The sequence below is a fragment of the Porcisia hertigi genome, chromosome 36 (genome assembly GCF_017918235.1).
Source record: "Porcisia hertigi strain C119 chromosome 36, whole genome shotgun sequence".
Taxonomy (NCBI): domain Eukaryota; phylum Euglenozoa; class Kinetoplastea; order Trypanosomatida; family Trypanosomatidae; genus Porcisia; species Porcisia hertigi.
In genome coordinates this window covers 2,665,761-2,679,301 of record NC_090595.1, presented here as the reverse complement: position 1 = coordinate 2,679,301, position 13,541 = coordinate 2,665,761, and the positions used below count along the sequence as shown (strand labels likewise).

The 13,541-nt window shown below is 53.9% G+C and overlaps 1 protein-coding gene across 1 annotated transcript; it reads right to left on the bottom strand.

The window, feature by feature from the left end:
• Positions 1-11,330: 11,330 nt before the first annotated feature.
• On the bottom strand, positions 11,331-12,221 carry JKF63_00676 (uncharacterized protein; the record flags this gene model as incomplete). The annotated part of the gene is made up of 1 exon (XM_067896727.1): positions 11,331-12,221. The coding sequence occupies one exon, from the start codon at positions 12,219-12,221 to the stop codon at positions 11,331-11,333; it is 891 nt and encodes a 296-aa protein (XP_067752884.1).
• Positions 12,222-13,541: the final 1,320 nt, after the last annotated feature.

Sequence of the window (13,541 nt, the reverse complement as noted above, 5' to 3'; positions counted from 1 at the left end):
TTTCTCATCAAGCTCCTCCTCTGTGAGTCGTCTGGTTGGCTCCATTGTTGCGTTGATGTTTGATGAGTCGTCTGATAAATTGTCTGATAAATCGTCTGGTAGATTCCCTGATAAACGGCGTCTGTTTAAACTTTGTTGGCGTAACTGAGCGTGCTTCAATTTTTGTGTAAGAATTCGTTTTTGCGTCAGAGACCGCATTAAACCCACTAAGATTACTTACTGGATTTGTATCCAATTCCATAAGAGACAGAAGTAGAAGGAGAGAGAACGAATAATCATTCGGTAAAGAGATAACAAACACACATACATGTGACATCAAATTTGTAGAAAACCACTTCAGGAGCATATCGGCACACAAGGTGCACTGGACCAACCGTCCTGGGTACACCCGGGTCCGGGGTACCAAAATACATTCGGACCAGACATCTCGGACGAAACCCGGACATGCATTCGTCAGAAATCCCCGCACCACACACTGCATAGCAGTGAATGTGCGTCGCTCACTCGGAAAGCCGGCCGACCACATGGTACCCGACCCCTCGCTCGGACCCCCTCCCGTGTAGACTTTCAATCCCTCCAGAAAATCATGTACCATTCGATTGCCTCCGTCGAAAAGACTTCGCCAATGAAATGCTACCGACCTGTGTGAGATGTGTCGCGAAAGAAAGAGGCCGAGGGGAAGTGAGGAGGCGTGGCCTGAGGTGGGGCAAGTCATGGCATGATTCTTCGCGACCCCGATGGGAAGCGGCAAGGCAGGCACGCGACTACAGCCGCGTGGCCGCGTAACTGGGGTTCCGTTCGTCCACCCTTCGCGTCCAGTCGCGTGTGGGACACGTCACGTCGTCTACATCTCTGTTGTGTGTTTTTTCTTGTGGCTTGGCACCGGTACCGGGAAGCCCCCATAGCGCGCGGTTAGCCAGAAACCACTCTTGCATCTTTTCTTCCTTCGAAGTTCTTCATCTCATGGTGTGCGTGTGTGTGTGTGCGGGGTTGGTCGTCACACTTCTCCGCCCTCCTCGCGGGGCTGCTCTTCGCATAGCGGGCACCACGTTTGGCGGAGAAACGGCACACCGATGGGAGCTACACGTTCCACCTCCAGCGATCCCGTCGCGTCCACCCCAAAGTGGCGCGAGTAGGCGTCAGCCGGATTCTGCGCACCCTCGACGTAGAAAAACACTACGTCGATGCCTCTGTCACACCAGAGGTCATATGTGTACTCGAAAAGTTTGTTCAGTGCATAGCCTCTGCCGATGCCACCGAAACCGTTCAGGTGCTTTTGCGCAATCACAATCGCCCGGTGATCCGTTGCCAGCGCGATGCGTGCACCATCTGGAACGCGATGGTGTTCCACAATGTGTCGCAGCATCAGTTGCGCGGCGCGAGGTTCCGCATGTGCCGAGTACCTCGCCTGGAACCGGTCCGTCTCGAGGTCCGGATCTCCTAGTTTGCCGTCCGGATTCCTATGGCATTGTTGCTGGTATTTTCGCAGTTTTTCCAGCACGCGGGTCGCCTCGCCGTCCTCACCGCAGAGCTGCTGCTCCAGGTCCTCGGTCCAACGTTGTCGATACGTCCACATTTCCGTGGCGCCGGCCTCGCGCAGGTGAAGGACCGCACCCCAGCCTTCCAGCGACGCGTCGGTGAAACACACCGCGTCGTAGGCCGCCTCGTCATAGGACGGGTGACGCTCATTCGATATTCTCCACCACTGGTTGTGCACAAGTGCTCCGCCAATCTCCTGGAGTGTGCGCGAAACCGCCGAGTCAATGTATGGCACTGGGTCGTCCCAGTCAAAGCCCCGAAACGTCAGACGGAATATGCCGCGGTAGGTTCTCAACAGCTTGAAGGCGCGAGCCGGGTTCACCTGGGTGGTGTGGAGTGCGAAAAATATCAGCGAGATCAGCGACGCCAAACTGCGGATCGTGTGGGAAGTTTTCCGAAGCGCAATCTGCATCTTCGCCACGGTCTTGACCGAGTTCCGAATCAGACGCTCATGTCCGTTCCACATGTATTCCTCACCGAGAAACACCGTATTGGCACCTGCCATCTGCAGGATCGCCTCGTCGGACATCACCTCCAACTCGTCACGGTTTGGTGATGTCATGAGGTTCGCCGCCTTGATGCGCGCCACGACCGCGCGCACCGCCATCAGGAACTCACGTTCCTGACCCTCCTTCGCTGCAATCAGAATGTTGTCGATGAGGGTGGTGATGGTGACTGGCGTGTCGATGTCGACGATCGTCCAGGTCACGGCCTGACCCACTGCAACGCTCCACCGCGCACCGGTCGGAAGCGTCCGCAGACGGTAGTAGCGTCCGTCATGTCGTGCTCGAAAAACGAACTTGTTGCGGAGTGTCGCCGCGATCGGGATAGCGTCGTAATAAGCTTCGAAATCGATCTGCAGCATGTAGCGGGCGTATCGCAACCGCTGCCGCCTTCCGAGGCGGGTGTCGTAGTGGACGCGTGGCACGTGATGTGTCGGAATCACCCGGTTCAGCAGCGGCTCCGTGATGAGGCGCCGTCTGCCCTTCAACTCGGGCACCGTGAACACGTTCACGCCATGCACTCCCTCAGGCAGTTGCGCCTGGGTACCCACCTGTTGGCAGGACACGGCTCGAATTTTCCCATGTCGACTGCCTGGCGGATCTCGTCCGCTGTCAGGGCGCATTTTTTGATGGTCCGCGAGGTCCGCAATCCGTCATGAAGCAGGGATCCAGGAAGCACTGGATCCGGCGAAGAAAACGCTTTGTGGAGGCGCGTTTTGTCGGCATCGTCAGCACCGCCTCCATGTCCAGCGGCGTGTTTTGTTTCAAGTGCAGCGGCCAGTGCTTTACCAGCGCCGGCCTTTCCGCCATCACTCGGACGAACCCGGACATGCGATCCACCATGTCCGACACCTCTTGCGGTGCAATCGCGAGGTTCGCACATGACGATTCCTGGGAGCGGAAACGAAACACCGAAGTCGCCGCTTCTAGCGGGTCTGGAATAACGCTCTTCCTGCGTTTTCCCTTGCGGTCTCGGCCTCCACCGTAGGCTGCTGGCCATACCCAAGGTAGCGCAGCAGCGTGGCTTGTTTGGCGTGGCCTGATATCGTCATCAAGTCCTTCAGCGGGACACCCGCTTCCGCCATGCAGCGGAGTGCGCCTTTTCGAATCGAGGGCAGCTGTGCGCCTCGCATCTCTGTCCGCACCTCGTGTGCGATCCGCGACCTCAGCTCCTCCGAGTGAGGCGCGAACAACTCCTCTGATGGTTTCCGTTTTGCCATCATCTCTTGCAGCGTGGCTGCAAGGTCTCTGGTCAGCATCGACGGCACAGGGTATGGGCTCCTCGTCTTGGCACCTTTTCCTTTGCGTATCGTCAGGGTGATTCGCACGCACGGCTCCTCCTCTGCGATGGTGGTCGCTCTTCTCCTGCTGTGGTGGTCCGGCTCCGCAGCGGGTGTCGGAAACACCGTCACGTCCTTCACACGCAGCGTGGATATGTCGCACGCTCGCGCCGCGAATCCCCACATCATCGCCAAGAAAAGTGCAGCCCGAGGATGGCCTAGGCGAAGTCGGTCGAGGATTTTCTCGACCTGCATACGCGATACGAAAGGAGGCGCGTCTGGCACCGACTCCTTCATGAAGCGCTGCGCCGTGCCAAAAGCGCTTCGCCATTCCGGGTCGTCCTGGAGGCGAATGCCTCGCGATTGGGTGGAATAGAGCGGCAGGTCGCGCAGCGCACCCGCTACTCCCGCAAACGCCTTCGCTGTCGTTGCCCACTTCCATTTGCGTGCCCGAGCGGTCGACAGGATCAGGTCGATGCACGCCGACGGAAGACGCATGAGCATCTGCTCTGAATTCATGCATTTTATGCGCGTCAGCCATCGTAGATGGTGTGCGCGCGTGTCCGGCCTCACAAGACTCCATGCCAGCTGTGAGACGTGTGGCGGTTTCGCGCTGAAGAGGAACCAGTTTCTCGGGCAGGCCTCTGCTTCCTCTGCTTGCGAAAGAGGCCTGCCCTGCATGTTTAAAGGGTTTGAACGGATATCCTCGAGTGCTCGTTTCGCCTCCTCCGATATGTTCGCGTCGACATCGGCGTATCCATCACCTTTCCTGTTGCCAGGAATCCTGGATGTCTCGCCTTCATCGCCTTCATCGTTGATGTCCGGATCGACGTTCACTCCATCACCTGGCCATCTTTTCCGTCTGGTCAGGCGTGGCGCTGGATCATCCGAGCGACCTTGATGTGTCTCCGGCGTCGCACCTCTTGGACGAGGCACGTATCGGGACGCGTGGCGTGACGCACGCTGTGGCTTTGAGGTCGGGTAATGCGTCATCCCGGCGGGAATGTACACACCCACCGTCGCCTCTGACGCCACCTTTGTGAGGACGTAATAGCTCGGGTATCGCACACCGTTCATGTCTTCCGGTGCCTCACGGAGTCTCGCTCCGAGGAGAAACTTATAGTTTCTAAACTGGTCAGATAACGCCGACATCGAGGGCCCTCGAACGAGATACAATTCGTCGATCGGAGGGTCCATCGACACCTCATCGGCTCCGTTCTCCTCACGGAAAATCACCTCATTCGGATCGGTCGGTGATGGATCCACGATGTGGATCTTCTTGTGGAGAAGTTTCAGCATCTCTTGAACACTATAGGGTTGCAGCGGTGTCAGTTTGTGTCGCACACGCTGCTGTCCAACGGCTGTGTCGCTCATACCGCGCGCGACACCATCGCCGGCTCTCGCCAGAGCCGTCGCAGCCCATAGGTGATCCAAAACAAATTCGTATACCCTCCTGGCGTGTTTGTTTGCCTCTGCGAATGTTTCTTCTATCCACTCGGAGATGCATTTCCCTTGTGGAGGTGGTGATGATGGATTCACCGGTACGTTTTCAGCTATACTCACGGTCGGGTTCGCTGGCGTACTCCCTGGGATGTTTTCTGGGACAATCCTCTGCTCATCTTCTGATGTTTTTTCGGGAATTTTCGCCGGTGTGCTCTCAGGCTCGTGAGCCGTGACTCGTGCTGATACGCTGGTTGTTTTATTGACGGGTGCATGGCCTTGTAGTGCTGCAGCGCGTGCGTCGGCACGCGCGATCGCATCAATCAGCAGCATGTCCTCATCATCGGATGAGGGGTCGCTTACCAGTGGGGAATGTGATGTGTTTTCTGTCACCTGAACTGGATCCACGGACATTTGTCTACCACGTTTCTTTGCAGCCTTACGCCTTGGAAGCGGAGCATCCATCGAGGACCTGTCCGGACGTTTTCGGGACGACGCCTGCGATGTCGATTTTCTCTCCTGTGGTGTGCGCCTCGTTCGCGCAGCTCGGTCCACGTTCCTCTGCATCCTGGTTTCCCTTTTCTTCTGTCTCGAAGATGGTTTTGGAATGCTCTGGACCGCTCGTGTGGTGCGTGTCGTTGGTCGTTTCCGATTCGGCGGAGACTTTTTCGACTGCTTTACACCACCACCTCCGTGGAGAGCGTCGCGTGATCCGGATGATTGGACTGCGTCATCCATTTTTGCACGCTTCCATGGCATCTTCGCGATTTCATCGTAAAAGAAATCTTTCCTAGACACCGGGTGGTTCGTGAGCACCTTTCTCATTTTCGTGAGGAAATAATCACGAGGCGGGTGATACTGCGACGCCGCATAAAATAGTCGTCGCAAACACCGTGGCAAATCACGACGGTGATCAACCATTAATTGTAAATAATGACTGAAAAATGCCGCGGACATGAACAACCCACAATCATTGCTATAGCGTTCCTGACGTGGCGAAAATTGTTTCACCAAACGCAAAGCCGGCCAAACCTTTTTGAGGTTCTCATTGAGTTGTTGCTCCAAAATTGGGGATGGTGCGGAATCATAAAGGGATAACTGAATGCCTGTTGCATCCTCGTCGTCTTGCTCCAAAATGCCCGCTATCCAATGCTTCATAATAAAGATTGGAAAATAAACAAAGCCGTGCTCGCGCACCATCTTCGTAAGTTGTTGGGTTTTATCGCGGTCCAAGTACACCATTGTATCCGACGGAACGATGCGTTTTGGTGGGAGGTACTGCTCGTAAATGGCGTCGAGTTCTATGTTTGATGTTTTGCCTTCGAGCATGTCGCCGCCCCACACCTCCTTGCCGAATTCGCGGGCAATATTCGACATATTTTTTGATGTGTGTGTGGATTCCTCCTTCAAAACGACGGCCGCCGTTCCGTCGCGCATCGCAGTTTTTGGATTTTCCTGCGGTTCGCCTCCGCGGCATGGTGGCCTCTGCCTCCTGCGCTTCCGTTGCCGTAGCCGCCTCGCCTGCTACCATTTGAATAATTTCGTCCTTGGTAACTCTTGTAATTTGCGGGGCGTCCGAGCGGTATTGAGTGCTTTGGCGCGTTTGCGCGCGCATGCGTTCTTTCATCATCCGAGCAAACAAGCTCACGATCATTGGCATTGAGGGTGTCCAACTTTGCGTTAAGAGTGGTGGCGAATTCATCCCAGCTGCTCAAGTCCAACGCTCCAATTGGTGACCCGTCCGTGCCCACAATTTGCGCATACGCAGCTCCACCTTCAAGCGGGTCACATTTATCGTCCTTTGAGTTCCGGAACGTGCTTTTGGGTTTTTGGTGTAACCAGCGCCGCCTTCAAATTCCGCCTTTTAGTCATTACTGCAGCCTGCGCTGTTTCCATAATGTCTCGCGTGAATCTCGCCAGGCGTGGCGTTTGTGGAAGCAATGGCTCGCTGACTTCTTGGATAATTTGTCGCCATGTACGCATCTGGGCTCCCATCGCCCTTGCAACATGCACGTTGTACCGGAAAAGGCGCGTCGGCTTGGGTTCTTCGAGAAACACATCGAGCCATAACGCGATCCGCTCCCTATCGCTCAATTCTTTCAGCTCCGGCCCGGATAGGCCGAGCAGGATTACCGCCGACGCCGCCACGACTGGTGTCACCTGTGATGCTTCGATTGCCGTTTCCAGTTTTTCCAGGGCCCCTTCTAACGGGTCTCCCGTTGTTTGGCGTAGGCTCCGGAGCGCCTCGATAGCCTGTTTGTCTGCATTTTCCGTGTTCATGCATTCGCGGAGCCGTGTGTCCGCGTAGATGGTTTGCGCTTCCATCATGTTGTGTTGAATCCTCGCGTCACCGTCCAACGGCACCGTTCGGTCCCTTTCCTTGTCCTTTTCAAGACCCTCAGCCAGGCGCACAAGCTCTTCGTGATACTTCTCCGCTGAAATGATCCCTTGTTTGCGGAGACCTCTCCACGTCTTCGCTCTAGTCGACGTGCTTGGGTTGTTCAAAAAGAAACTGATGTCCACATCGCCCTCCTCGGTGGAAAGCGAAGCGATATCCGTCTTGTTGCTCATTGTTAAGCGCGAATGTTGTGAAGTACAATCGTCTTTTGTGACGTGGCGGAACTTCTTGAACGGCTAGATGACGAGAAGCTGCGGATCTGCCTGGGCGCGTGCGTACGGTATTTTTTGTGCAAAATGTGTTTTTGTTTTCGTTTTTGCGTCAGAGACCGCATTAAACCCACTAAGATTACTTACTGGATTTGTATCCAATTCCATAAGAGACAGAAGTAGAAGGAGAGAGAACGAATAATCATTCGGTAAAGAGATAACAAACACACATACATGTGACATCACATTTGTAGAAAACCACTTCAGGAGCATATCGGCACACAAGGTGCACTGGACCAAACCGTCCCGGGTACACCCGGGTCCGGGGTACCAAAATACATTCGGACCAGACATCTCGGACGAAACCCGGACATGCATTCGTCAGAAATCCCCCGCACCACACACTGCATAGCAGTGAATGTGCGTCGCTCACTCGGAAAGCCGGCCGACCACATGGTACCCGACCCCCTCGCTCGGACCCCCCCTCCCGTGTAGACTTTCAATCCCTCCAGAAAATCATGTACCATTCGATTGCCTCCGTCGAAAAGACTTCGCCAATGAAACCCTAACCCTAACCCTAACCCTAACCCTAACCCTAATGCTACCGACCTGTGTGAGATGTGTCGCGAAAGAAAGAGGCCGAGGGGAAGTGAGGGAGGCGTGGCCTGAGGTGGGGCAGGTCATGGCATGATTCTTCGCGACCCCGATGGGAAGCGGCAAGGCAGGCACGCGACTACAGCCGCGTGGCCGCGTAACTGGGGTTCCGTTCGTCCACCCTTCGCGTCCAGTCGCGTGTGGGACACGTCACGTCGTCTACATCTCTGTTGTGTGTTTTTTCTTGTGGCTTGGCACCGGTACCGGGGAAGCCCCCAGCACCGAGTGCCCCTTCATTTGTGCCAAAGGTGTGCATGCCAAACGGACATGCAAGAACAACGGATCACGAAAGAAAATCTGAAAACATATGAAACTACAAAGGCAAATCAGCTCCGACTGAACAAACGGTGGTGCCCGAGGGAAAAAAGGAAGAAGCCGAGGCGAAACGAGCACTCGTGTTGTCAGTGGGCAAAAAGATGAAGACAAGAGAATCTACTAAACTAGAGAAATCGAACAAATCAAAGAGTGACAGAAAACAAAGAAAAGATACTGGGTGGATGACAAACGCCCCGCCGGCGTTCGTCAGAGGGTTATGGCGAACACAGCGTGAATCCAAGCTGTGTTAAGAGAAACTGGAAACAAGAGAATCTTTAGAGAAATCAATCATAAACGTTAGATATAGTTTTCCCATTTTTCAGGTCATCCTGGCTACCATTTCTTCACCCAGCGATGCCCAGCCATCAACTATTGAAGGGAAGATGGTGCTTGAAAAACTAAAGAACTTTTAAAGAAGAATGACCTTAATGGGGTCAACGATTCCCCTTGTTAAAGCCCACGGGGTGTTGAAACGCCATCGGCATATGAGGGTGGATAGCTTTCCGCCACGATCCTACCATCTCGGAAGCGCACCCTTTCAACTCAGACCCGCGCCCTCTTTCTTGGAAAGACCCGGGCGCGGGGGAAAAGGAGAGCTGGTCGAAACCCCCCTCGGGCACATGTAAAAATACGGAATAAAATCACACTCGCGTGGCATTCTTGACCACCTTGAAAACAAACTGGTTTGCTGATCTGCCATCGTGTGGCATAGAACAGCTTAAACTGAATCAACATTTCTTTAAGAAAAACCACTTCACCGTGGACCAGACACCGTCAGGAGTTCCAGTTCTCAGGGTTGGGTGGGTGGGCGTTTTTGCGTCAGAGACCGCATTAAACCCACTTAGATTACTTACTGGATTTGTATCCAATTCCATAAGAGACAGAAGTAGAAGGAGAGAGAACGAATAATCATTCGGTAAAGAGATAACAAACATACACGCATGTGACATCACATTTGTAGAAAACCGCTTCAAGAGCATATCGGCACACAAGGTGCACTGGACCAAACCGTCCCGGGTACACCCGGGTCCGGGGTACCAAAATACATTCGGACCAGACATCTCGGACGAAACCCGGACATGCATTCTTCAGAAATCCCCCGCACCACACACTGCATAGCAGTGAATGTGCGTCACTCACTCGGAAAGCCGGCCGGCCACATGGTACCCGACCCCCTCGCTCGGACCCCCCTCCCGTGCAGAACTTTCATCCATCCAGAAAATCATGTACCATTCGATTGCCTCCGTCGAAAAGACTTCGCCAATGAAACCCTAACCCTAACCCTAACCCTATCCACCTATCCCTAACCCTATCCACCTATCCCTAACCCTATCCACCTATCCCTAACCCTATCCACCTATCCCTAACCCTATCCACCTATCCCTAACCCTATCCACCTATCCCTAACCCTATCCACCTATCCCTAACCCTATCCACCTATCCCTAACCCTATCCACCTATCCCTAACCCTATCCACCTAACTTTTTATCGAGCCCCCAAAAGAACCAGCGCACTGGCCTTCACCGCCGATGCAGCCCACAGGTTGCAACATTGAATGTTGCAGCAAAAACGCTGCAGCGCAGACAGGCACCGCTGCATTACCCAAAGTTCACCTGGCAAATCCAGCCGGCAGAAATGATGCTGCGTTCCGTGTTTCTCGCACCCAATAAGGTGATAAAACCCACAGGAGTGCAAACGATTGGTGACGTTGCAGGGAGGCACTTGTCACTTCGCTGCACTACCCCTAGGTGGCATGTCGCGAAGGGTGTGCAGAGCAAAAGGGGAGAGGAAGTTGTCATTAGCGGAGGCTTTTGTTTTAGCGTCAGAGAGCACGATAAGGTTGTGGCATTGGAATTCCCATGACTCGGTTCAAAGATGGCAGACACAAAACGATGGGGAACAATCCTGCCGCTCAGGCGCTATTGAACGAACATGTAGATGTGAGAAACAGCTAGAAATTAGGCAGCACGTGGTGAGGCATGAGACAACACAACACAAGAGATGAGATTCATCCACACTGACCGGAAATTTACGCTACAAACAAGAGCAGTACAAAAAGAAAGTCATACAGACATGTAATACCCGAGGTAGACTCGTACAGCGAAGGAGACTTTTTGCTCTGCCGGTTCTACAAAATAGCGGCACTCTGAGAGCGCCTCTGGAAAGAATGTCCTCGACGAAAACGAACTTCGCTGCTCCGTTGGACTTATGCAGCGCCGTGAAAGATGCTGTGATTCAACTTGTGTTGTTCCCACTGTAGGGATCTGAGGACGGGTGCATCGCGACCGCACATCGAGGAAGCACACCGTGGGGCACGTATTCGTGACTTTGCATTGCTTGAATTTGCACGATCAGTAGATGGAATTCACGTACGATCCCCAGTTTGGTTAGTTCCCACAGGCGGTGGTGTGGGACGTCGTAGCGGCACGAGCGCACGTAACACGGTGTTTACGGCTTATTCTCATATGAGAGCGCTATGCATATATATATATATATATATATGCAGCCTGTTGTGGAAATACTCCGTTTGGGAGGGGAGGATGCCAAGTTGAGTGGCACGCCTGTGCGGTGATCAAGTCAGGTGATATCCTGTATTGTAAAAGGAAGAACAAAAAGAAGAAAAACACAATCGTTGGTCGACAAGCGTTGTGTGTCATGGGGGAGTGAGGCATGGCTATCTTGTAGATGATGCTGGCAGACTTCAAGGATCACAGCAGAGAAGTTGGAAAAACGAATACCCCGACGAGTGCAGCGCACCCCAGTGTTAGGGACAAACACGGTGAAGCCAGCAATGTTCCTTGTCAACAGATCTTCGTCTGCCCGGCGCATATACGCTTGGGTTACGCCTACTTTTTTTTCAGCACTGTGTAACAAAAAGTGATGGCGTTCGCTGGGCGGTGGAGGAAGTGTGTCTCTGATGTGACGTTTACGGGTCTTTTAGTCGGTAACATGACTCATCTACAGAAAGAAAACAGATATGAGGATGCTGGTCTCACTTTACCCTGGCCTTCTGTGTGTGTTCGGCTAACGCTTTTTTGACATGGGAGCTGCTGAAAAAGTTGTAGAAACTGACCGTGTCCTGGCTACGAAGATTGGCAGTACATAGCGGGGCAACGAGGCAACGGCGCGAGACGTTTTTGATCATCCAGTAGGGCACAGGAGAGGGATGCTCCAGAAGCCTCTCCATAAATTGCAGACATGGCACAACCGCCTGGTCATGTTGGTCAACGACCTCGTCTACGAGTCCAATGCTCAAGGCCTCATCGGCTGTCAGCATGGAGCCCATGCAAAGGAGCTTCTCGGCTACGCGGAACCCCACGACGTGTTCCACGGAGCCGGCCACGTATGGCGGCACTACTGATCCCTGTTGTGTGGCAGCGATGCCGATCAGCAAATCATCTGCCGTTGTGGGGTGTTTCCTTGCCATGACACGATAGTCGGATGCTAAGGCCATCACGCAGCCACCTTCCGCGGCATCCCCGTTGATAGCGCTCACAAGTGGTACAGGCAATGAGTGCAGGGTGGTGAAGAGCTGCTGAAACTGGCTCCAGTAGTACGTGAACCGTTCCTGCGAGAGGTTGGTGGCGAATTCCTGGACGTCAAGCCCGACGCTAAAGACACCGGGTGTTTTTGAAGTGAGAACTATGCCACGGCAGCGAGACTTGTCTGGGTCGCAGACATCATTGATTTTTTTCAGAAACGCTGAAAGCATTTTGGATGTTAGGAGATTGTCGCCGTCATTGTTCATTTCAAAAATCACCACGTTGTCTATTGGCGATTCTCGTACTATAACCAGCTCTGCGGTGCCTGAATCGCTGGCGGGTGTGGAGCACGCACGCCACCACCGCGGGGCCATGCAGGATGACGCACAGAGTCTCTTCATGACCGCACAGTGTGTGGGGCCAACGCACAACGCAGCTCCTTCGGCCACAGAAAACGGGGAAAAACAGCAGTGATTGATAGAAGGGATGATAAAAGGGGCTAAAGCCTGGGGTATCAGGTGAGGCCAAGGCGGAAATGTATGAAATTCAGGTGAGCAGCAGCGGTTTACACAAAATACCTGTCATGGGCTAAAGGTACACTGCAATTCTCTCTAGCTTCTCAGTCGTGTACTCCCTCATTTATAAGAGTTCAATATCGATTTAGAGTCGACGGGGAAAGACGTACAGCGAGTGGGTTTAGGGCACGTTGACACGCAGATCAGCGCCACTAAGACGACACCAACGCTACAGAAGTATAGGCGCAAGGAAGTGTGCTTGCTCCTGCAGGGCCATACTCTTGCCGACCGCTCGCCGTCTGCGGGTGGGACTCTGCCCTGAACTACTACCGGAGTGCTATTAGCCCAGGGGAACGACCAGCCTTTCGGGAGAGCGAAGCGCCTGCCCCCCAAGAAAAAAAAAACGCTGTCATCACTGAAGTTCACGTGATCGAGCATCAGATGATCACCTGCAAGGGAGCTGAATCGCTTTGACCGGCCCGCCACAACACAGGGTCATGCTGTACTGTGCTACTACGCTACGCCCTTACTCCCCGTCTCACAATCGAGTTATCGTAAGAAGATCGAGGCCTGCATAAATACCCCGGTCGTACTTCGTCCGGCCCCTTCAACGCACGTCGCTCGAGCCGACGATAAAGAACACATAGCATCACGGTAAGGCTCCCTTCCTATCAGTACGACGCTCGGCAACGCAGGGGGGGACGCCGAACGCAGCCGTTAGCACACAGAAAGGGGACTCGAAATCGCACAGCAGTGTCGAGTTGCACGGCACACCCAGTTCAAAAGTCCAACCCTGGGCAGCTCGAATTAAACTTGAGAGTGCGAAGCCTGGCAAACCCCCATTCTTGGGGATCGAACAGTTCCACAGCTGCCTCGCTCGGGTTTCTTTATGCACCAAGATGGCTCACCTGTTCCGCGCGCTGGCAACCGCTGAGCACTTGTTTGCTATTCGCTTTCCAAACCTACTTTTTCCTGCGTTGCACAGGGATGAAGGATCACGAACAAGAGTCCCCTCCCATAGGAAAGCGCAGCTCCAGCGCGGCTGGGAAACGCGCCATTGCTAAACGATCCGATCTAGATCGAACTCGAATCCATCTTTTGCGGAGTTGTGCATGAGCTTCATGGAGACGACAATGCACGGCGACAGTATGGAGGCTCCCAAATCACCTGCACAACAACCCCAGGGAACTGCCCCTCATTGCCCAA